A 24349-nucleotide genomic window follows, 5' to 3' on the forward strand; every position below is an offset into this window, starting at 1 on the left:
TAACAAACCTGAGCCATGAAAACTTGATCAAGGCCAAAAGGGCCCACAGTGACTCCAACCCCCTGGCTGAATATAGATCAGCCCATCAGGCAACCCACCTCAAAGTATCCATAAGCCCTAGCTGACCAATGGATTACTTACAGCCAGGCAGTTACAAAAAAAAAAAAAAAAGAGGGGGGGGTGGAATTCCATTGGTTCCCATACCGCCTCACCTCCCTTCTTTAAATACAGTCCCCACCCACTGCCTTGTGTCACAGTCAGTCTCTCCTTTGCTGTCCTGCTGGCTGCTTCCTTGTGGTGTATTCAGTAAACTTCTATCTCCTTTGTTCTGTCTCAGGTGAATTCTTTCACTGCCCATAGCACTGGCGATCCAGTTGCCCCACATTTGGAAACCCCCATCTGATTGGGATGGAATCACACCTATTCCTTGCCTGAAGGACAAAGTTGCTACTTGGCTCTTGCCTGATGTTGCCATGTGGGAATGGTGCAGTACTGATGTCAGATCTCAATTTTAAAGAAAAGATGGAAATCTAACTTTTTACAGGAAATCTTCCTTTTTTAAAATATTGGCAATATTTCAAAAATACTTTAAACATTAGATGGACCAAACAAAACACATCTACCTTGGGATATGCCTCATACGGTGTCATTTTGAAACCTCTGCATTATTGTCCAGAGATATCAGGCTTTTGTTTTCAAAGGTTAAAGGGGAAATGTTGTCCACCCAGGAGGGGATGAACATGTTAAATAGGCCCTCTGTTTACAAACAGCTTGAGTCTCTCATGATTCATGATTAGAGAAAATGCCATGGAATAAATCACTGTTTTTCTAGAGTTCACAAACAACAGTCCAAGTCTTGGAGGAAGAGGATACTCAAGGAGAGAGACTGAAGGGGTTCAGTTGGTTAAGCGTTGCCCTTCCACTCAGATCATGATCTCATGGTTCCTGGGTTTGAACTTCACGTCCAGCTCTGTGCTGACAGCTCGGAGCCTGGAGCCTGCTGTGGATTCTGTTTCTCTCTCTCTCTGCCCCTCCCCTGCTCATGCTTGTCTCTCTCTCTCAAAAGTAAATAAATGTTAGAAAAATTGTTTAAAAAACATCTTTAAAAAGAAGTAAAAAAGGAGAGAGAGTGAAAAGTTCTCCTAAGTGTGCTACAAGCACCACTGGAACATACTTATACACAGTCCTCCTGTGCATAGAGCTGAGGACAGAAAGTCACAACCTAAGCCCAAGTAAATGGAGTCATTGGTTTCCATGGGGGAGGCAATGTCCTGAAGGACACTGGCAGCACATGTAGGGAGCCAAGTAAGCAGAGTAACGCCATCCAGCAGAATGAAGGGGCTAACTGGACCATGCCAACAGATGGTATGCTTGGGAGTGGAAGTCATACTTACCCATTTTAAAGTCTGTGTTAGCACTGGCATTTGTTTTTTTGTTTTTTTAAACATCTTTATTAATATATAACTGACATATAATGAATTGCACACTTTTAAAGTGTAGTTTGATGCTTTGATATATATATTCACCAAGGGAACAATAATTACAATGAACATAGTGAACATATCCATCATCTTCAGAATTTTGCTCATGTACTTGCATAATCCTTCACTCCCATTCCTCCTTGCCTCCAGGTCCCCAGACAACCACTGACCTGCTTTTTCTCACTATAGATTACTTTCCACTATCTAGAAGTTTATATAAGGGAATCTTACATTTAGTCCAATTATTTTGAGATTGATCCATGTTGTTGCATGTACCAAGAGTTCATTCTTCCTTCTTCTTCTTCTTTTTTTTTTTTTTTTTAAATCACTGAGTAGTATTCCACTGTATGGCTATCCTACAATTTTTTATTTTACCATTTGAGGGACATATGGGTTGTTTCCAGCTCTGGGCTATGACAAATAAAGCTCGCATGAACAGTCATCTTTGTGTGTACACAAGTCTAGAAATATAAAGATTTATTCCATGGTATTTTCTCTAATAATGAAGCATGATAGACTCAAGCTGTTTGTAAACAGAAGGCCTAATTAATATTGTCATCTCCTCCTCATTTGGATCAACACATCGGAGTGCTGAATCATACAGTAGTGTCTGTGTAACTTTGTAAGAAGCTGCCAGACCATTTCTAAAGTGGCTGTGCCATATTCCATTCCCACCAGGATGGTCTGAGCTGCTCAGCTGCTTCACACCCTTGCCAGTACTTGGTATAGTCAGTCTTTGAAAACTTCCAGTAGTTGTGTAGAGGTATTTATTGTGGTTTTAATTTGTCTTTTAATGATGTTAAGTATCTTTCCATGTGCTTATTCATCATCCATATATCTTCTTGGTGAAATTTCTGTTCAAATCTTTGCCATTTTATTTTTATTTTTTTAATGTTTTTATTTATTTCTGAGAGAGAGAGAGAGAGAGACAGCATGAGCAGGAGAGGGTCAGAGAGAGAGGGAGACACAGAATCCGAAACAGGCTTCAGGCTCTGAGCTAGCTGTCAGCACAGAACCTGATGCGGGGCTCAAACCCACGAACCATGAGATCATGACCTGAGCCAAAGTCAGATGCTTAACTGACTGAGCCACCCAGGTGCGCCAAATCTTTGCCATTTTAGTCAAGTTTTGAGATTTGTTATGTATTCTGGATAAAAGTTCTCTATCAAATATATGACTTGCAAATGTGTTCTTTCAGGCTATGGCTTGTCTTTTCATTCATTTATCTGTCTCCTGAAGAGCAGAAGCTTAAATTTTTTTGTTTTAATGAGACACAATGCATAAGTTTAAGGTGTACAGCATAATGACTTGACTTATACATACTGTGAAATGGTCACCACATGTTGCAGACTATGAGTGTGGAGTTCTCTCTTGTCCACCAAGAGAGCAGATGCAGAATTGAATACTAGAAAGGCTAATGTCTAGGAGGAGACAAGAGCCCCAAATAGGGGTTTCGTCTCTGTATTTATTGAGCTCACAAGATATTACCCACATGGTGAACGTGAAGAAAACAAGATCTTACACACGTGGTAATGGAAGAAAGCTATCGGATAGTTAGTAATCATTAACTTGTGTGTAAGCAAAGGGTCTTGGGGGCAAGTGAAATTTGTGATCAAGGTACAATAGTATATTGGTGTCTGAGTGGAAACTATTCGTGATCCCATTATAATATCTTGCTTCCTAACCTCGAGGGTTTTTGCCCCATGGTGGCAGCTTTCTGCCCCAAGCTTTTCCTAACCCATTTATGTAAGTAGAACCTATTTCTCCACAACCACAATAAGTTTAGTTAACATCCATCATCTCATATCAATACATGAAAAATAAAAAAGAGAAAATAGGGGCATCTGGGTGGCTCAGTCGGTTAAGTGTCTGACTCCTGATCCGGGCTCAGGTCCTGATCTCATGGTCGTGAGATAGAGCCCTGAGTCAAGCCCCACCTCAGGCTCTGTGCTGGGTATAGAGCTTACTTAATTTTCTCTCTCTCTCTCTCCCTCTGCCCCTCTCCCATTCTCATACAGGTATGCTCTTTCTCTCTCTCAGAATAAATAAATTTTTTAAAAAAGAGTAAAAGTTTTTTTCCTTGTGATGAAAATATTATAATTTACTCTTAGTGACTTTAAAATATACCATACAACAGGGGCGCCTGGGTGGCTTAGTCGGTTAAGCGTCCAACTTTTGCTTAGGTCATGATCTCGCGGTTCGTAGGTTCGAGCCCCGCATCGGGCTCTGTGCTGACTGCCAGCTCAGAGCCTGGAGCCTGTTTCAGTCTGTGACTCCCTCTCTCTCTGACCCTCCCCTGCTCACGCTCTGTCTCTCTCTCTCTCTCTTAGAAATAAATAAAACATTAAAAAAATATCTACCATACAACAATGTTGAACTATAATCATCATATTGTACACTTCATCCCAAGTACTTACATATCTTATAGCTGGAAATTTGTACCTTTTGACTACCTCCACCTAATTCTCATGCCTCCACACAGCCCCCTCCACTGTTAACTACAAATTTGATCTTTTCTATGGGTTGGGTTTTGTTTTATTTTGTTTTTCAGATTTCACATGTAAGTGAGATCACAGAGCATTTGTCTTTTTCTGACTTATTTCACTTAGCATAGTGCCCTCAAGTTTCATCCATGTTGTTGCAAATGGCAGGGTTTTCTTCTTGTTTATGACTGAATAATATTCTTCTCTGTGTGTGTGCATGTGTATGTAAATACCACATTTTCTTTATCTATTCATCCATCTATGGACACTTAGATTTCTTCCATATCTTGACTATTGTAAATAATGCTCCAATAAACATAAGGATACACATATCTTTTTGAGTGTTTTCATTTCTTTGGCTAAACACCAGGATGTGGAATTGTAGATCATGTGGTAGTTCTATTTTTAACTTTTCGAGGAACCTCCATACTGTTTTCGATAGTGGGTGCACCAATTTATATTCCCACCATCAGTGCATAAGGGTTCCCTTTCCTCTGTATCCTTGCTGACACCTGTTATCTCTTGTCTTTTTGGTGATAGCCATTCTAACAAGTATGAAGGCATATCTCATTGTGGTTTTGATTTTGCATTCCCCTGATGATTAGTAGTTTTGAGCATGTTTTCATGTACCTGTTGGTCATTTGAATGTCTCCTTTGGGAAAATGCCTATTCAGGTCCTTTGCTCATTTTAAAATTGGATTGTTTTTCTGCTATTAAGTTGTATGAGTTCTCTACATATTTTAGATTTTAACCCCTTGTGAGTTATATGATTTACAAATATTTCTATCATTTTGTAAGTTGCCTTTTCATTGTTATTTCTTTTATCAGGAGGCGTTTTTAGTGTGATGTTGTCCCACTTGTTTATTTATTTTTTTGTCTTGTTGCCTGTGCTTTAGGTGTTACATCCAAAAAAATCAAGACCCATGTCCTGGAGCTTTTTAAAAATTTTTTTAATGTTTTGTTTATTTTTGAAAGAGTGCATGAGGGGGAGGGGCAGAGAGAAAGAGGAAGACAGAGGATCCAAAGTGGGCTCCGTGCTGACAGCAGCGAGCCCGATGTGGGACTCCAACTCATGAACTGTGAGATGATGACCTGAGCCAAAGTTGGATGCTTAAGTGACTGAGTTTGCACTTCAAGGGTTTAATGCACTTTAAAATAGTGCTATCTGATTTGTGGCTTTTAAAATAATTTTTAGAGAGATATAATTGACATAAAACTTCATTTCAGTTTCAGATGTTCAGTATAATGCTTTAATATTTGCACATATTGTGAAATGATCACCATAATAAGTCTAGTTGCCATCTGTTACCATATAGAGTTACAAGATTTTTTTCTTGTGATGAGCAATTTTAAGATTTACTCTCTTAGCAACTTTTAAATATGCAACACAGTATTAACTATAGTCACCATGCTGTACATTACATCCCCATGACTTATTTTATAACTGGACATTTGTACTTTTTGACCCCCTTCACCCATTTCACCAGCCCCCCCAACCCCTTACCTGTAACAACCACTATTCTGTTCTCGGTATCTATGAGCTTGTTTTGTTTTGGTTTTTAGATTCCACATATAAGCAAGATCATACAGTATTTGTCTTTCTCTGACTTACTTCATTTAGCATGACGCCCTCAAGATCTATCCATGTTGTCACAAGTGGCAGAATTCCTTCTCTTTACGACTGAATAACATTCCATTGCATACATATATCACATTTTCTTTTTCTTTTTTTCATCAATGGATAATTCAGTTGCTTCCGTATCTTGACTATTGTAAATAATGCTGCAGTAAACACGTGGTGCATATATCTTTTCAAGTTAATTTTTATTTTCTTCAGATAAATACCCAGAAGTAGAAATGCTGGATTATATGGTAGTTGTATCTTTAATTTTTTGAGGAACCTCCATACAGTCTTCCACAGTGGCTGCACCAATTCACATTCCCATCAATAGTGCATGAGAGTTAACTTTCCTCCACTTCTTAGCCAATATTTGTTATTTCCAGCCTTGTTAATAGCCATTCTAATAGGTGTGGGGTGATTTCTCATCGTGGTTCTGATTTCTATCATGATTAGTGGTGTGAGTGAGCAACTTTTCACGTACCTGTTGGCCATCTGTATGTTAAACAGGAATATTTAAAAATTTTTTGTTTATGTTTATTTATTTGGGGGGTGGGCAGAGAGAGAGGGAGACACAGAATCCAAAGCAGGTTCCAGGTTCTGAGCTGTCCCCACAGAGCTTGACATGGGGCTCAAACCCATGAACTGTGAAATCATGACCTGAACCTAAATCAGACGCTCTACTGACTGGGCCACCAGGTGCCCTGAACTGGGATATTTTTGTGAAAGGATCCACCTCTCACTAAGATGTTACCATAGATGTGATGGGGAGGAGAGTACAGAGAACAAGTCTAAAATTTCATAGAAGACTATCCCTGAACCAGGAATATATGTATGTATGTATGTGTGTGTATATATATATATGGAGCAGGGACTTTTACCCCTGAAACTGATCTGGCCACAGGTATTGCAGAGAAAGCAGTGTTTGGGAGAGAGTTGCATGATTACTAGAATCTCTGTAGCATTTCGGAAAAGCTGCCTTACTCAGAGAGGGAAGACAGTGAATGTACCTCTAAGGAAAGGGCATTTGGGTAGAGATTTCAAGAACAGTAGGAGAGAACTGGGGTGAGGAAAGCCTGAGCATTCCAGGTGGAACAGCCTATGCTAAAGTCATGAGGCAAAAGGGAATGCAATGTATTTGAGAAGCTATAATGCTCCAGTGTGGCCGAAGGCAAGGCAGGGAGTGGGGAGATGAGACTGGAGACACAGGCAGAAACCATATCGTGAAGACATTTTTAGTTCATGTTAAGGATTTTTGCTTTTATCTAAAAGTGGTGGAAGAAATCACTAAAAGTGTTTTAAGAAGCATAATCAGATTTATATTTCAGAAAGATTACTCTGGCTGCATGCACAAAATGGACCTCACCAAGTTTCTTCTTTTACTTAGTCTTTTAGAAAAATCAAATATCATTAATGGCTTTTTTAAGTACGCAGCTGTTTTTAAAATGCAAGGCATGTAAATTGAAAACTTACAGTATATTCAGTGGAAATATTTAAAGATACTTCAAACTGCTAAATTTTAACAGAATAGCACCAACTTAAAGAAACATTGTTCTAATGGTATATTTGATAATTTTTGAAGCAGCATACACTTTTTAAAAAGACCAAAGCTGGGCCACCTGGGTGGCTCAGTCAGTTAAGCATCTGACTTCTGCTCAGGTCATGGTCTCACAGCTCGTGAGTTCAAGCCCCACACCAGGATATCTGCTGTCTTTGGTTCCTGTCTCCCTTGCTCTCTGTCCCTCCCCAGCTTGTGCTTTCTCTCTATCAAAAATTAATAAAAACATCAAAAAATATTTTTAAAGATCAAAGCTAATTCATGATAATTTTTAAAAACTGTCTTCATGAATATAACAGACTACATTTAATTCTTATCACTTAAAGCAAATCATCTCACATGATATCTGGCAGTGGTTCTTAAACTGTCCAGACATTAGAATCACCTGGACAGCTTTTGACATACACTGATGCCCAGAACTGACTTGGTCTTAGCTTATTGGATCTGGGAGTAGAGTCTGGGCACTGGATATTTTTATAAAGCATTCAGGGGAATTTTAATAAGCAGCCACAGCTGACAACCATTTTAGTAAAATTTATAGAACTCAAATTTCTTCTTTTTGAAAAAAATTTTTAAAGTTTATTTATTTATTTCGAGAGACAGCAAGCAGGGTAGGGACAGAGAGAGAGGGGAAAGAGAGAGAATCCCAAGCAGGCTTTACACTGTCCGTGCAGAGCCTGATATGGGGCTCAAATTCATGAACCGTGAGATCATGACCTGAGCCAAGTGAACCACCCAGGCGCCCCTCGAATCTCTTCTTGACCACAAAGTGGATCAACCACTTTTCCGAAATGTAAGTTTAAAAAAATTGCATTTTAAAAATAACTGGGTCAAAGCAATGTGGCCAGAGTGATGGTTTATTTGATATTGGTTTAGAAATATTATTTGTTATTTTTATATTTCATGAGCTCATCTCATGATGATTGATCATTGGCTGAGTTTTCTTGGTTATAAGCTAAGGAGGAGTGTTATTTTACTTGTCTTGAGTGTATAATAACACTCCCTTCCTCCTTCAAATTTAAGACTTGTCAATGTCAGTATGAAAAATGGGAAGACTGTTTTAACGTTCATCTACTGAGGTACAATAATAAAAAACAAAATGAAGTTCCCAAGGTACAAATACCTGAACTATCTTTCAGTTATCTTGTGGTAAGTGAGCTCTACAGAAACTTTGTATGTGGGGGTGTGCCTTCTGTGGTAAGAACAGACCTCTTGCTTAAGCTTAGTGAAAGCCAGCACAGTATAAATGAAATTGAGGGAAGGATAAGGAAACAGCATATGAGAAGTGAAGATAATAAGTGAAAAAAAATGTGCAGAATTTTATTCATTCATTCATTTATTTATGTTTATTTTTGAGAGAGAGAGAAAGCACACATGAGCGAGCAGGGAAAGGGCAGAGAAAGATAAAGATACAGAATCTGAACAGGTTCCATCCAGGTTCTGAGCTGTCAGCACAGAGCCTGATGTGGGGCTTAAACTCATGAACTGTGAGATCGTGACCTGAGCCGAAATCAGATGCTTAACTGACTGAGCCACGCAGGCACACTTTATTTTTTATTTTTATTTTTTAGAGAGAGTGAATGCCAGAGGTGGAGAGAGAGAATATTAAGCAGTCTCCATGCTCAGCCTGGAGCCTGATGAGGGGCTCATTCCCATGACCCTGGGATCATGACCCAAGCCAAAATCAAGAGTAGGATGCTCAACTGACTGAGCCACCCAGAGGCCTAGAGCTGAATCCGATTCTCATGAGAGAGTACTTGATATACATACATGTATGTTCCATTTGGTGTGCATTCAAAACTTTTTGTGAATAAAGTCTAAGCATTGCAACGTTATTTTACTTGAACACCATGGAATATCTCCTGAAACTTTTGGATGTTTCTCATGAATACTGTCACCACCCCCCTCCCCCAAATCAAAGGGAGCTGTGAGAAAAGAAGATGAAAATCTGGTTATGCAAGTAGTCAGACATTAAGCAGACTATTTTATTGAAGAATGGCCTTAATTTATAAAAAATGCACATTTTTTCTCTTTCTAGGAGTCTAAGAAAATAAACTTGGCAAGCCAGGGAGCAAAATAAAATATTGGTAAATGTTTACAAAAAACTAAGCTTTTTCAACTTACTGTGCAATCTGGGAGTGGGATATCTCAAGCCTTTGGTCAGCACATTCAATAATTTCTTCATATGATGTAACCTTGAAAAAAAATAAGCCACAAAATTATTCTATGATAAATTCTAGAACTTTTATTTTTGTTTATAGTTGCTTAAAAAAACCTCTACAGTTGAAGTTCAATTATGTAAATGTCATCAAGTTTTACAGTTGGCAAAACATCTTCCTTACCGTCTGACATCAGGAATATGAGTAGAAATAGAATTATAAAGTACCTATTCATCAGGCAGAAAGAGTGACGTGTCAGTAAATGGACAACTGTAGTGAGTCAACTCTAATCCAGTTGTCTTCCGCAAAAACAGTAGATGTATCAGCTAAGGATTAGAGCCTGTATGTATGGTTAAAGTTAACACAGTTTTCAGAAGGTAAACTAGAATGTTAAATTGAAAAGATTTACAATTACTCTCAAAATGAAGTCCTAATACTAAGACTTAAAATAGTCAACAGCAGGGGATAGATACACAGAATGTTGTTAAGTGTCAGCTAAAAGGCTGATGGGAGCATTTTATGTCATTACGCTTAACCAACTGAGCCACCCAGGTGCCCTTTATAAGGTCATTATGAAGTAAAAAGAATCAATATAAATGTGTTCCATCATTCTTCAGATCCTTTGTAGCACTAAAATTCTATTATTTTAATATTTGGCATAGTTTTTAAAGATAAATATTTCTATAAGAAAATTTGTACCTTATTTATTAAGTTGCCTAAATGTCTTTGATATTTGTCATTTTCTTCAATGAGTCTGTTGCAATGGTCTTCTTTTGACTCTAGAAGACTTCCCAATTTTGCAATCTATGGAGAAACATCAGTAAAAATACAAACTGTGGAAACTGCCATGAAAACCACATATGGGGGTGCCTGGGTGGCTCAGTTGGTTAAGCGTCCAACTTCAGCTCTGGTCATGACTTGTAGTTCATGAGTTTGAGCCCCATATCAGGCTCTGTGCTGACAGCTCAGAGTCTGAAGCCTGCTTTGGATTCTGTGTCTCACTCTCTCTCTATCCATCCCCCATTTGCACTTTGTGTCTCTCTCTCAAAATAAATAACCATAAAAAATAATTTAAAACATCATTTCTTAGGGAAAAAAAAGAAAACTACATATGGATGCTGAGAACTAATGAGAACAGTGACCTATACTTTATTTCAAGATTCTCTCTTTTTTTTTTTTAAGTTTGTTTTTGAGAGACAGAGACAGTGCTAGTGGAGGAGGGGCAGAGAAAGAGGGAGAGAGAATCCCAAGCAGGCTCGTGATGTTGGCATTGAGCCCGATGTGGGGCTCAAACTCACAAGCCATGAGATCCTGACCTGAGCCAAGAGTCGGACACTTACCAACTGAGCCACCCAGGTGTCCCATTCCAAGATTCTCTTAAACCAAGTTCCACCATGGCGCCTGGGTGGCTCAGTCGGTTAAGCTTCCAACTGCAGCTCGGGTCATGATCTCACGGCTTATAGGTTTGAGCCCCACGTCAGGCTCTGTGCTGACAGCTCAGAGCCTGAAGCCTGCTTCAGATTCTGCATCTCCCTTTCTCTCTGACCCTCCCCTGATCACACTTTGTCTCTCTATCAAAAATAAATAAACATTAAAAAAAATCAAAAACAAAAAGCAAAAAAAACCCCAAGATGTACCACAAGTGAATCAATAGACACTAATCCCAGTTAGATTGCACTTAGAACAGAGGGGCAAAAACTATAATTTTATAATCACAATTATAAATTCCTCCAATTTAATATTATGAAAGAGCTTTGCAAATAAGTAAAGACTTGTTAGTGAATACAAATGTTCACCCCAAACCTTCCTTACCCTCTTTCCATTTATAATCAATGTATAGATATACTTGATTCCATCTAAATTAAAGTACTAATGTGCCTGATGATGCATTTTCAGGTTTGACAGTCTCAACTTGCATAAATGATACAAAGTTTTATTATTTTTTTAAATGTTTTATTTATTTTTGAGCGCAAGAGAGACAGAGCACAAATGGGGGAGGGGCAGAGAGAGAGGGAGGCACAGAAATAGGCTCCAGGGCTCTGAGCTGTCAGCACACAGCCCGACGCAGGGCTCGAATTCACAGACAGTGAGATCATGACCTGAGCTGAAGTTGGACGCTCAACCGACAGCCACCCAGGTGCCCCATCCAAGTTTTTAAAAAAGCTTAGCTCCATGTATGTCATGTTCTGACCTAAGGCCTAATGTTTACACACAAAAAAGAATACCAAATATTAAAACATTTCTTTCTAACCATGGCATCTCAGATTAATTATTAGGAAAGGGTATTCACAAGTTCCCTTATCAGTTACCTTAATTTTCAAACCTGTTATAGAAGAAAAATGACAGAAATGTCCCCATGAAATACCAATGTTAAGAATGGCCATCGATCTTCTAATGTTTTAGATATACTTACGTGTCTGTAGTGAAATCCCATAGGAGATGCAATGGCAAAACAAATTTGCTGTGGTAATAGCAACTCTCTTATTCTTACTTCTTATGTAAATAAATTAAAGGGACAAAACCACATTAGTAGTCCTGCTCCTCTGAATACATACATTATTTAAGATAGGGAATACAAATATTATGACCTGAATTTAACAGATGGAATCAAGGTGAAGACAATCTAAAAGGTTTTGAAAGGATAGGTCTAGAAGTGGGAAGAACTAAAACCCACAACCATTAGCATAGGGCTTGGCTTTTCCCATTCTATTCCTTCCCTGCACTCTTCACCTGGAGCTTCGTGTATCTCATGATCTCTTACTAAAGCAATGCAGAATTCCTCACTCTTTTTCAGTATAGACTTTATGGTATGCTTTGGATTTCTTTAATGGCTTTCATTTTCTTTTTAATTTTTTAAAATGTTTATTTACTTTTGGGAGAGAGAGGGACAGAGTGTGAGCAGGGGAAGGGTAGAGAGAGAGGGAGACACAGAATCGGAAGCAGGCTCCAGGCTTTGAGCTGTCAGCACAGAGCCTGATGTGGAGCTCAAACTCACAAACCGTGAGATCATGACCTGAGCCAAAGTTGGATGCTTAACCAACTGAGCCACCCAGGCACCCTCTTCAATGGCTTTCAAGATGAAAGTAATAACCCTTTTAAATCTTCAGATTGAATCTTTTAAATTTGCTAACCTCAGATCAAAGAAATAAGAGCAAAATATTCCTTAAAGAATATTTGTTTTGGAGATAAAGGAATAACTCTTATAAAGCAGTATTTTGGATTACAGTGAAAAGGAATCAAAATTGTAAGTTTCTGCTGAAGTGTGTAAAGTTTAACTGCTTTAAGAGTATTACTGACATATGATAAATAGCACTTATTTTCATTAAAATTTGTCTACTCATTTTGAGAGAAAGACAGAGAGCATGTGCATGCGTGATAGGGATAAGGGCAGAGAGAAAGAGAACCCCAAGAAGGCACCATGCTATCAGTCCAGAGCCTGACATGGCATTTGATCCCACGAAGCATGAGACCCTGACCTGAGCCTAGATCAAGAATCGGACGCTTAATTGACTAAGCTACCTGGGTTCCCCTAAATTAGACATACTTAAAAAGTACACTTTGATAAGTTTTCACATATGTATATAACTATGAAACCATCACTGCAATCAATATAATGAACATATCCGTCACTGCCTCTCTTCTTGCCTCTTGGTAATTCCTCTTTCTTGTCTGCCTGTCTTCCCTGACTCTCATACTCTGTGTGAACCCCCAGAAAATACCAATCTGCTTTCTGTCACTATTGATTGGTCTGTATTTTCTAGTTTTATAGAATATAAGCAAACAGTATTTACTCTGGCCTGGCTCTTCTCACTCCACACAATTTTGAGATTCCTCTAGGTTGCATGTGTATTCAGTAATCCATCCCTTTTTCCTTGCTGAGTAGTACTCCATAATGTGGACATACCACAATTTGTTTATCCATACATCTGTTGATAGACATTTGAGTTGCTTTCAGTTTTTGATTATAAAGTTCCTGCTAGGAACTTTCATGTCCAGATCTTTGTATGAACATATGCTTCCATTTATCTTGGGTAAATACCTAAGAGTAGACCAATGGCAGGTCTATGTTTACCTTTTTAATAATAAACTGCCTAAGTGTTTTCTAAAGGTGCTGTACAATTTTACATTCCCATCCACTGCATATGAGACTTGTAGTGTTCCACATCTTCATCAATCCTCAGTAAAGGGTATGTAGTGGTATTCATTATAGTTTTAATGTACATCTCAATGATGTTGAGTATCTTTTCATGTGCTATCCATCTATCCTTTTAATGAAGCACCTGTTAAAATCTTTTTGCCCACCTTTTAAATTGGGTTATTTTCTTCTTACAGAGTTTTGAGAGTGCTTTACATATGTTTTTTTAAGTTTTTTTTTTTTTTAAGTTTATTTGAGAGAAAGAAAGCATGAGTTGGAGGGGCACAGAGAGAGAAGGGGAGAAAGAGAATCTCAAGCAGGTTCCACACTGTCAGCATGGAAGTGGGGCTGGAACCCACCAATGTTAGATCATGACCTGAGCCCAAGTCAGATGCTTAACCAACTGAGCCACTCAGGCGCCCTGGTGCTTTACATGTTCTAGATACATGTCCTGTATCAAATCTGTGATTTGTGGGGCACCTGGGTGGCTCAGTTGGTTATGCATCTGACTTTAACTCAGGCCATATCTTGGTTCATGAGTTCAAGACCCACATCAGACTCTGCACAGAGCCTACTTTGGATCCTCTGTCTCCCTCTCTCTCTGCTCCTCCCCTGTGTGCTCTCTCTCTCTCTCAAAAATAAAAATGTTTAAAAAAGCCCTGTGATTTGCAAATTTCTCCCAGTCCATGGCTTGTCTTTTCATTAAAAGCTCAAATTTTAAATTTTGAAAGAAATTTCAAAATAGAAAAATTTTAGGGATACCTGAATGGCTTAGTTGGTTAAGCATCCAACTCTTGATTTCAGCTCAGGTCATGATCTCATAATTCATGAGATGGAGTCCCACACTGGACTCTGTGCTAAGAGTGTAGAGCCTGCTCAGGATTCTCTCTCTCTTTCTCTCTCTCTCATAAACTTTAAAAAAATATCAGAAGACTGTATTTGAATGGAATCATTGAAAAAGTCTAAAACATTTTCATGAAAGCATACCAAAAAGTCCTTTTTAATATGTAATTAGTTAATTACATATTAATTATGTAGTTATGTAATGATTAATATTAATATTTAATAATTATGTAATATTAATATTAAATAAATAATTACATATTAATTATGTAATTATATAATAAAATAGTAATGTATTACTTAAAAGTAATATTTAAGTAATAAAGGATGGAGTGGTGGCAACATTTTTCTTTTGTAAAGGAAGATATTATGAGATAACCTTGAATGTGATATTTGAATAATATCAATGAAAGGTATAATGTGTCTTTTCCTTGATGTCTGAGGCACTGTAACACTTCTGAGCTGAACACTAGCCTGAACCCACTCAAAGTCTCCACCAAAAGAAAGTAGATGTGAATGAAGGATGAGAAACTGAAGATTAGTGAAGCGACTATGCACTTGACTTAAAACGGCAGGAGATCTAGACCACTGTGAGTCAAACAGATGACAGAGCTCCCATTCACCAGATGGTCCATAGAGAAGAGGCTTCCCTTGGCTCTATTCTATCTGGCCCTAGACTTCTGGATCCATAAGTACTGTACCTGGTGCCACTGCACCCCCACCCCATCCTACTATCTGGTTGATGACTCTTGTGGCTTCCCTTCTAGGTCTTTCACATGACATTCCTGCATGGTTTTTGGCCTTGTTTAGTCCTTTGATTTTGGCATCCTTTGTTGACGCCAGTAAGAATCTCACCCCCTCCCCCTGCTCCCCACCCCTCCCAGCCTTCCTAGTCAGTCCCCATAACTAGGTGAAGATAGAAGAGAAATCAGATTTGGGGACAAGTTAAATTGAAGAAAAAGCAAAAAAATCTTTAGATGGGTATCAGGCCCAGAAATATGTACAGTAACAGATTTAAGACTTTGGCTTGGAAAGAAGTTTGGAATCTGCACATAGTGAGATGTTATTTATTCTACCACAATTATTATTCCTTAAAAATATAATTCATGTGTTAAAATCTCTGTTAAAAGAGAATTGTTAAACTCTGCATATATTAAAATCTGCTGGTGAGACTCTCCCCCCCCACACAAGTGTAAAAGCAATATGTTAAAAAATGTTCCATCTTACAAGTATAAATTAAAAGGCCAATTGTTTAGAAACATTTCAAGTGATAGTATTTAATGCTGGAAGATTCTGATGAAATGGTACTATTAATACACTGATATCTGCAAGGTAAAGTTCAAGTCTTTTGAAAATTCACTTGTACAATCCAATGATTGTGTACATAAAGATCCACATGCATATTTATAGCTTCAAAAGCAGTAATGCCTCTTCAGTAATTTATTCCAAGGAAATAATCACAAAGGAAAAGCCTCTCCATAAAAAGAGAAAGAACCCAAACATCCAACAAGGGGGATTGGCTAAAAAATTATTGTATTTTCACTCTATGGAATATTACAAAGCCATTGGGAATTATATATAATCTATAAGGATAGCATAGTAGCATGTAAATATGTGTGATATATTAATTAAAATAAAATTCAACAGTTTATATACAGTATGATTTTAACTCTGCAAAGATATGTGGACAAAGACTTGATATATCTGAAATGTTCTAGTGTGAGCTATGATTTATTTATGTTAAAACACTACATAGGAGCGAACATGGGTAAATTCAGCTACATCTAATCGCCAAAAAAGAACCTTACAGTTACGAGATTGAGGGAAAAAACTTAGAAAAGGATGTATAATAAAAAAGATATGTAAACAGTAAAAGATATGTAACCCAATACTGCATTGTTTAAAGATATAGATGTATGCAAGAAATAGACATGCATGGTCAAGGTAAACACTAACTTCAGGAGAATGGTTACCACTGGGTGGAGGGGAGGAAAATGCAGCTGGAGAGGGCCACAGGGGGCTTTCAACTATATTCACATTTCATTTCTTTACCTGGGTGGTACAATACAAGGCTATCTGTTATATTAGTTTGTTGTGAAATATTTAAATAAATACTTTTTAAGATCACATCACAGCCCTCGCATAAGTGGAGATAAGAAATAAAGTCCAACTAGCACTCCTCACCCCAGGGTGCTTGAGGGCTGACCACAGGGGCAGTGGCTTGCTCTCCCATCTCCCCAGCAACTCCCTTCCTGTGGGGTCTGCCCACGTGTACCGGAGTGCGTGGTGCAGAGGCAGACGTATGGCGGTGGCGAGAGGCCTTGCCAAAGATCTCTAAGAAGCAGGCTCCCAGGGTAGGACTGAGTTAGGCAGAGGGCTGTGTCTGGCCCTGTTCACAGAAACATACACTTGACCAGAGTAGAAGAGGAAGTCCTCTTGGAAAGCTGCTTTCCATGCTGTGTGGACGCAGGCACTGAGAGGTGGAGAAGCCGGCTAGCTGCTTGTGCTGGATGAGGTTTCCTCAGACCAGGTGTTACTGCTCAGTTACGAAGTCCTCCAGAGGAAGATTTCCTGGGTTGGGACCCCTCTACTGTCTCCATGTGTTTTAGATTTATGGACATAGCTCCAAGTTAATAATGTATTAATTTGCCCTAACATATTATAAGGCACTGAAAACCAAGTAACTAAAAAATAAATAAATAAATAAGATCAACACGTCTTGTATTAGCTTTTTATTATTGCTGTAACAAATAGCCATAAACCTAAGTGGCTTAAAACAACACAGATTTATTAATTTTCAGTTCTGTAGGTTAGAAGTCTGGCGGCCATCTCATTTGGCTAAGGTCAAACTGTCAGCAGGGCTGTGTTCCTTTCTGAGGGCTTTAGGGGACATTTTCCAGCTTCTAAAGGCTATCCGCATCACTTGGTTTGTGATCTCCTTGGTTCATCCTCAAAGCCAGCAATGTTCCATCTCTAACATTCTTCAAGGTCGTATCTCTCTCAGACGTGGCTGGATGCATGAGATTAGATTGAGCCCATCCTGATAAACCAGGATAATCCAACTCCACATTTCAAGGACCTTGATTTAATCATCCATCTCCACACAAGGTCCTTGATTTAATCACATCTACAAAGCCCCTTTTGCCTAAAGTGCCTAGATATCTTATTTTATTAAGGGATCCAAAGTCCCTGCTGCCATGCTCCAGGACTAGGGCAAGGACATCTTTGGGTGGCCATTGCTGTGTCTACCACACACCTCTGCAAGGATCACTGAGGCCTTCTATGATGAGAAGTACAAGTGGCCTGGTAATATAGTCAAGCTATCTGGCTCTATCTAGTTCATAATTCCAGGTTTCCGAAGAAAAAAAACTTTTGTTTTTGCTTACATTCACACTTTTTCCTCATATGGGATTGTCATATGCCCTGCTGCAGTCAAATTACAGAGAAAGTGTGTCAAGGTAGCAATAACGTTTAACCATGACCGTAGATGCATCTGTCATTGTTATGAATGGCCTAGGAGACTGAGACATCTGAAGGCTGGCGGATTGATTTTCCAATTCTTTACACAACGGTTTTGAGATTGAATACATATAGTAAAATATAAATTAAATACAATTAGACCAGAATGTACAGAACAAGTGAAGAACAAAATGCATACGTAAGACAATTAAAACCTGCACTACAGCGCCATGCATTTCGTATTGAACTTCCTGGCACCTAAAGCAAAACTGACATCTGACCAGTTACATGATTTGCATTATTCGTGTGATGAAAACACACCTGTTTCTAAAGAGAAGTTTTTCCTAGTAGGCCTGAGGCCTCAGAGGAAGTTCTCATCCACATGGCACTAAGCAAAACAATAATCTCTCTGGAAAAAATGGAGAAAGAGGTTTCCTAGGATTGCTGAGGGCTTAACACCAAACACAACCTGGTAAAAGCAATCCTGGGAGGGCTAAGACAGTATGTTCCAAGCAGTCGCTTTCTGCTAATAATCACAATCCAGCTTGTGACTCCTTCTTAAGCAGTGAAATGAATTTATGACCAAACACGTAAAAATGGACTAGGAACAGAACAATAAAAACCCAGTGTTACTTCTGTGTGGGGGTATATGTGTATTTGACCAAGAAGTGAAATGCATTTTCCACTGTGGATTGCTCCAGGAGGAATGACAGGGCTGCACAGATAATTCTTCAGACAGAAGAGTTCTTAAGCTCTGGGCTGGTCAGTAAATAGACTGTTATATCCTGCAACAGGGTCTGTTGTGCAAGTATTGCTTCTTGCACTGGCCTCACAATAGGATTTAGGAAAGTCGAAACCAGGAAGGTGCGGAATGGGGGCAGAGTACTGCATGAATGCCCAGGGTGCTGGAGAGGGCAAGGAAACAGGTGGCAAAGTTGACGTCTTCCTGTGGAAACTGAGGAACAGGAATTCCGCCCAACTGGACAGCCCTCCCATCTGTGTGACCTGAGTTCCAGTGAGCCCAGAATCTTTCTCAGGAGGTTGGTGGTTCAGTGGCAGAGAGGCCCACAAACCATAAGGTTCACTCAAAGAAATACTGTACCCAAATCCAGAAACTGATTGGGTATGTTTAATAGTTTAGAGGAACCCTAAAACATTGGGTTGTGCCCATTTTCTTCTGGCTCACTTAGAAAATTTTTTCCTAGAGTAGTAATAGTTTCCTAGAGTAACATTTCTTTACTTATTTTTAGGACCATAAGAAATGAATATGAAAATTAAGCAAGCTTGCTACATTCTGAGCATTTCTTTGGTAAGAAATAAACTTCTTTTAAGACTACCAAAATAATAAATTAATGTTCCATGTAATACAGTGAGTGTTACAGTAAAGTGGCATGTTTTAGAATAATGTTTCAGTTTTTAATCTTCAGCTATTATAGAATAATGGTTAAAGGATATCTTCTAGAGGTGCCTGGGTGGCTCAGCTAAGTGTCTGAGTCTTGATTCTGGCTCAGGTCATAATCTCACAGTTCATGGGATCGAACCCCTGTTATGCTGAAAGCACAGAGCCTGCTTGGAATTCTCTCTCTCTCTTTCTCTCTCAAAACAAACAAACAAACAAACTTTTAAAAAAGGATATCTTCTATAACACTGGTTTAAGAATATTTTAGTTTTATAAGAAGATTTCTGGGGCACTTAAATGGCTCAGTCAGTTAAGTGTCTGACTCTTGATTTAGGCTCAGGACCTGATTTCACAGTTTATGAGATCAAGCCCTGTCTTGAGATTCTCTCTCCCTCTGCCCTTCCTCCCATCAAATAAATAAACTTTAAGAAAAAGTTTTTTACTATTTTACTGAAGATGGGATCTAGGAGGACCTTGAAGAATCATTACTATTAGCCTAACTTGAACCCTAAACTTCAGCATTTTTTTTTAACGTCTATTTATTTATTTTGAGGGAGGGAAGGACAGAGAGAGGAAGACAGAGGATCCCAAGCAGGCTCCGCACAGTCAGCACAGAGCCTGATGCATGGCTCAATCTCATGAACTCATGACCTGAGCCGAAATCAAGAGTCCGACAGGACATTTCACCGACTGAGCCACCCAGGCACCCCTGAACTTTGGCGCTGTTAACTGGACACCTGTTTATTCCCTCTAAATCCCTAACATTGGTGTTCCTCATCAAGGGCTTCTAGGATCAGGAGAGATTTTGCACTTGACAGTTGAACATCCACGGTGCTGGAGCCAGTCAGTAGGCAAAGCTGGGGTCAAGGACACTGTCTCAAGATGCAGGAGGTCAGGAGGTGAAAGGAGCAACAGGAGGATCAGAATTGTGAAGAAGAACCAAAAGCACGGGGTCAGAAAGGCCACAAGAGAAGCACAAGATGAAGCAGAAGAGGAGGTGTGAGCCTCAAATTTAGCTCCCGCGGATCAAGTCTTGCTGGCCTAGAGCTCCTTAGAGAATGAGAACTGAGCCCTCTGGAGCACACTTCTGCATTCAAAAAACAACACAATCAAAACTCTTTATTTCTGGGGCTCCTGGGTGGCTCAGTCAGTTAAGCGTCCGGCTTCGGCTCAGGCCATGATCTCATGTTTCGTGGGTTCGAGCCCCACGTCGGGCTCTGTGCTGACAGCTCAGAGCCTGGAGCCTGCTTCAGATTCTGTGTCTCCCTTTCTCTGCCCCTCCCTCGCTCATGCTGTCTCTCTCAGAAAAAAAAAAAAAAAAACATTAAAAAGAAATAAAAAAAAAACCATTTCAGAAAATTCCAAACACATACAAAAGTAGAGAGAGTAGTATAAATGACCCTCCACGTGCCCAGCACTTAACTTCAACAATTATCAACATTTTTCCAGTATTTTTTCATCTGTCTCCAACCTCCCACCACCCCAACTTGGTCACCTTTTCATTTCCCTGGAGTATTTTATTAAAAGATTTTTTAAAATGTTTATTTATTTTTGAGAGCATGAGTGGGGGAAGGGCAAAGAGAGAGAGAGGGAGATACGGAATCTAAAACAGGCCCCAGGCTCTGAGCTGTCAGCACAGGGGCTCTGAGCTGTCAGTACAGAGCCTGACACAGGGCACGAACTTACAGGCCGTGAGATCATGACCTGAACGGAAACTGGATGCCCAACCGACTGGGCCACGCAGGAGCCCATGGTTTACTTAAGTTTATTATTTATTTTTGAGAAAGAATGTGTGTGCACAAATGGGGGAGGGGTGGAAAGACAGGGGGAGAGAGAGAATCTCAAGCAGCCTCTGTACAGGCACATGCAGACCCTGATGTGGGGCTCTAACTCACAAACTGTAAGATCATTACCTGACCTGAAGTCAGACGCTTAAACAACTGAGCCACCTGAGTGCCTATTCCTAGGGCATTTTAAAGCAAACCTAGACATCCTATTAATTCACTCACACATACTTCTCAATATGTATCACTAACAGATCAGGGCTTTCAAAAACACAATGATATCACTATCTCATTTAGTAAAATTAACAATGTCTTAATATTATGCCTGAACTGTGTTCATTTTTCTGTTACTATCTCACAAACACCTTTTTACAGTGGATTTGTTCAAATCAGGACCTGTATACATGGGTGTCACATACTCACTGCATTGGGTTGATCAGTTTCTTGTCTCCACTCTCCTTTAGCCTATAATCACTATGCCTCCTCTCCCTCCCTTTTCTTGTGCCCAGTGTCAACTGATGAGAGTTTTTCACATTCTGCATTTGTTATCATGGTGTCATTTAACTCGTGTCTTTATCTACCGTCAAGGTAGTTAGGTCTTTAAGTCTGCTTTTGGATCCAGTTGTTTTGCTGAGAAGACTTCACAGAGGCTGTTGTGTGCATCCTTCCTACAGCATGTTAGGGGGCACAGGCGTGTGTGTCTCCCCTTTAGTGGGGTTGACATTGATCAGCAGGCTCGGGTGCTTGTCAGTCTGACCCAATTACTGAAAGCTCCCCCTCAGTCTTTTCAAAAAAATTTTTTAATGTTTATTTTTGAGAGACAGAGAAACAGAGCCTAAGTGGGGGAGGAGCAGAGAGGGGGGAAACAGAATCTGAAACAGGCTCCAGACTGAGCTGTCAGCACAGAGCCTGACGCGGGGCTCAAACTCATAACCCGTGAGATCATGACCTGAGCTGAAGTTGGACCTCAACTGAGTGAGCCACCTGGCACCCCACCTCAGTCTTGAATGGAGGGTTTTAGCACCCATGAGAAGTGCTAGGAAAAGATGTCTCTTCTACTTTTAATAGCTTACCTTTCCAGTGAAGAGCTCTCCCTTCCTCATCAATTATTTGGTCTCTCTGAGACACGGTTTATGGAAGTAGACCACGGTGCACTTTAAAAATGACATCATGTATCTGACACACTTGCTTCTGACACACATCTGCTTCCCAGCTTGCCACTGCTGGGAACATAAAGGTCCACTTGCAGTATCTTTTATGCCCGAAGCACAGAAACTACTAATGAATGATAGAACTTACTGAGAGCTCTGCTCTCATCTCCCTATGCTCCAAAGTAACCAGTCTTCAAAGTCCAGCTGCCATTCCCCTTCACAAGGGGTTCCACGATCCTCCCCCCACCTGGACAGCATCTGGTCCTCCTCTGAACTCCTCGTTCAACAAACAGGGCCTCTGTCAGTTGCTAGTCACTGTATCGCTTTTTAAGAAACTTCCCCTTTGGGGCGCCTTGGTGGCTCAGTTGGTGAAGCACCCAACTCTTGATTTTAGCTCAGGTCATGATCTCATGGTTCGTGGGATTGAGCCCCATGTTGGGTTCTGCTTTGTCAGTGCAAAGCCCGCTTGGGATTCTTTCTCTCTCTCTTTCTCTCTCCCTCCTATGTGTGCTCTCTCTCAAAACAAATAAACTTAAATAAAATCTTCCCTTTTATCCCTTTTGAATAGTTATTTATGTCTTCCTTTCTGGGTTTCTTACAAGTGGACATCATGTTTGATTTAGCTCTCCGTCTCCATAGTGACTAGAACTTTTTAGCCTTTTGTGGGAAGTCAATAATTATTTATTAAATTAAAAAGTTAATGAATTACAAGAAACTTTTGAGCCCTCACCACATTGACTTTTTCTTCTGTCTTATAGATGAATGATTATGCTATAAATTTAGTGCAGAATGCCAATTTTTAATAATTTAGAAATATGATAGACTTCTCTGCTATTAGAAAATAAATTACATTAATTAATCACTTTTTCATTATAGTAGAATTCAATTGGATTATAATTCTATAACTATCTAGACACCAAGATCATATTTTCACTTTTAAAGTTTACGTATTTATTTTTGAAAGAAAGAGTGAGTGTGAGCCAGGGAGGGGCAGAGAGAGCCTCAAGCAAGCTCCCTGCTGTCAGCGCAGAGCCTGATATAGGCCTTGATCTCATGAACCATGCACTCATGACCTGAGCCAAAATCAAGAGTTGGACATTTAACTGACTGAACCACGCAGGCACCCCACATTTTCACTTTCTTATAACATATTTTTCCTGTTTTATCTGCCTTTATTTTTTTTAGCTTTATTGAGATATAACTGACCTATAATACTGTGTAAGTTTAAGGTATACAACATGTTGATTTGATACCCTTCTATATTGCAAAATGATTACCATCACAACATTAGCTAACACCTCCATTAAGTCACATAATTACTATTTATTTTCTGTGCTGATGCCTTCATCTTTAGATGGAATCTAAAGTAAACTCTAAGGACTATTTCCCAAAGTACTCCTAAATCATACTTGTTATAAACAGCTATTGATATATTGATATAAGAATGGTGGTAGTGGGATACCTGGCTGGCTCAGTCAGAAGAGTGTGCAGCTCTTGATCTTGGAACTGAGTTTGAGCCCCATGTTGGGTGTAGAGATTACTAAAAAAAATAAATAGAACTTAAAAAAAAAGAATGGTGGTAGCATATGCAAAAGTACAAATGTACTTCAATCTGTGAAAAATAGCGCATGTTTTTTTATTTCTGCATTTTGAAAAAATAAATCTGATTACTCTAAACAATATCAGGTAGGGCAATATGTAAAATATCAAAACCCAAAAATACAAACTTCAATTCTCTACTCTTATGGTCAAATAATACTGCCACAGTGCCAGTGGAAGACCATTTTAATGAACAAAGTTTTAGAAGGTTGATAGATTTTTTTTTTAGGTTTGATTCAAAGAATCCTTTATTTTTATATTTTTAATGTTTATTTATTTTTGAGAAAGACAGAGACAGAGCACGAGGAGGGGAGGAGCAGAAAGAGAGGGAGGCACAGAATCCGAAGCAGGCTCCAGACCCTGAGCTGTCAGCACAGAGCCCGATGTGGGGCTTGAACTCATGAACTGTGAGATCATGACCTGAGCCAGTATTGGACAGTTAACCAACTGAGCCATTCAGGCATCCCAAAGGTTGATAGTTTCTTCAACTCATCCATAAAATGGTGCTATGGATAAAAAGGATAGTGAAGCAACAAAAGATCTTTCTTACCAAGTAATCAAGCTCTTCATTCAGACTGTAGTACGTATTCAGTCTGGCTCCCAGTAAGATGGGTACATCTCCAACGTTCTTGGTGTCATGTGAATCAAAGTCTGTAACCTGAGATTAAATACGTTTGTGC

General features: G+C 39.4%; 1 protein-coding gene across 6 annotated transcripts in view; it reads right to left on the minus strand.

Annotated features, from left to right (window-relative positions):
* CAGE1 (cancer antigen 1) overlaps nt 1-24349 on the minus strand; it is a 48457-nt gene that overhangs the window by 5717 nt on the left and 18391 nt on the right. The window contains exons 8-11 of one of the 6 annotated variants that reach the window (XM_039254417.1): nt 24220-24327; nt 9999-10103; nt 9265-9335; nt 9002-9065 (exon numbers count right to left, since the gene is read on the minus strand). In XM_039254417.1, coding sequence (XP_039110348.1) covers nt 9056-9065; nt 9265-9335; nt 9999-10103; nt 24220-24327 — 294 coding nt within the window. In that variant the 3' untranslated portion in view covers nt 9002-9055. Of the gene's footprint in view, nt 1-9001; nt 9066-9264; nt 9336-9998; nt 10104-16996; nt 17837-24219; nt 24328-24349 lie in introns of those variants that run through there. The other 5 variants (XM_039254420.1, XM_039254419.1, XM_039254418.1 and 2 more) reach the window with 5 other exon arrangements.

Source organism: Hyaena hyaena, unplaced genomic scaffold, assembly GCF_003009895.1.
Source record: "Hyaena hyaena isolate Hyena2069 unplaced genomic scaffold, ASM300989v1 scaffold_481, whole genome shotgun sequence".
In the NCBI taxonomy this organism is placed as follows: Eukaryota; Metazoa; Chordata; class Mammalia; order Carnivora; family Hyaenidae; genus Hyaena; species Hyaena hyaena.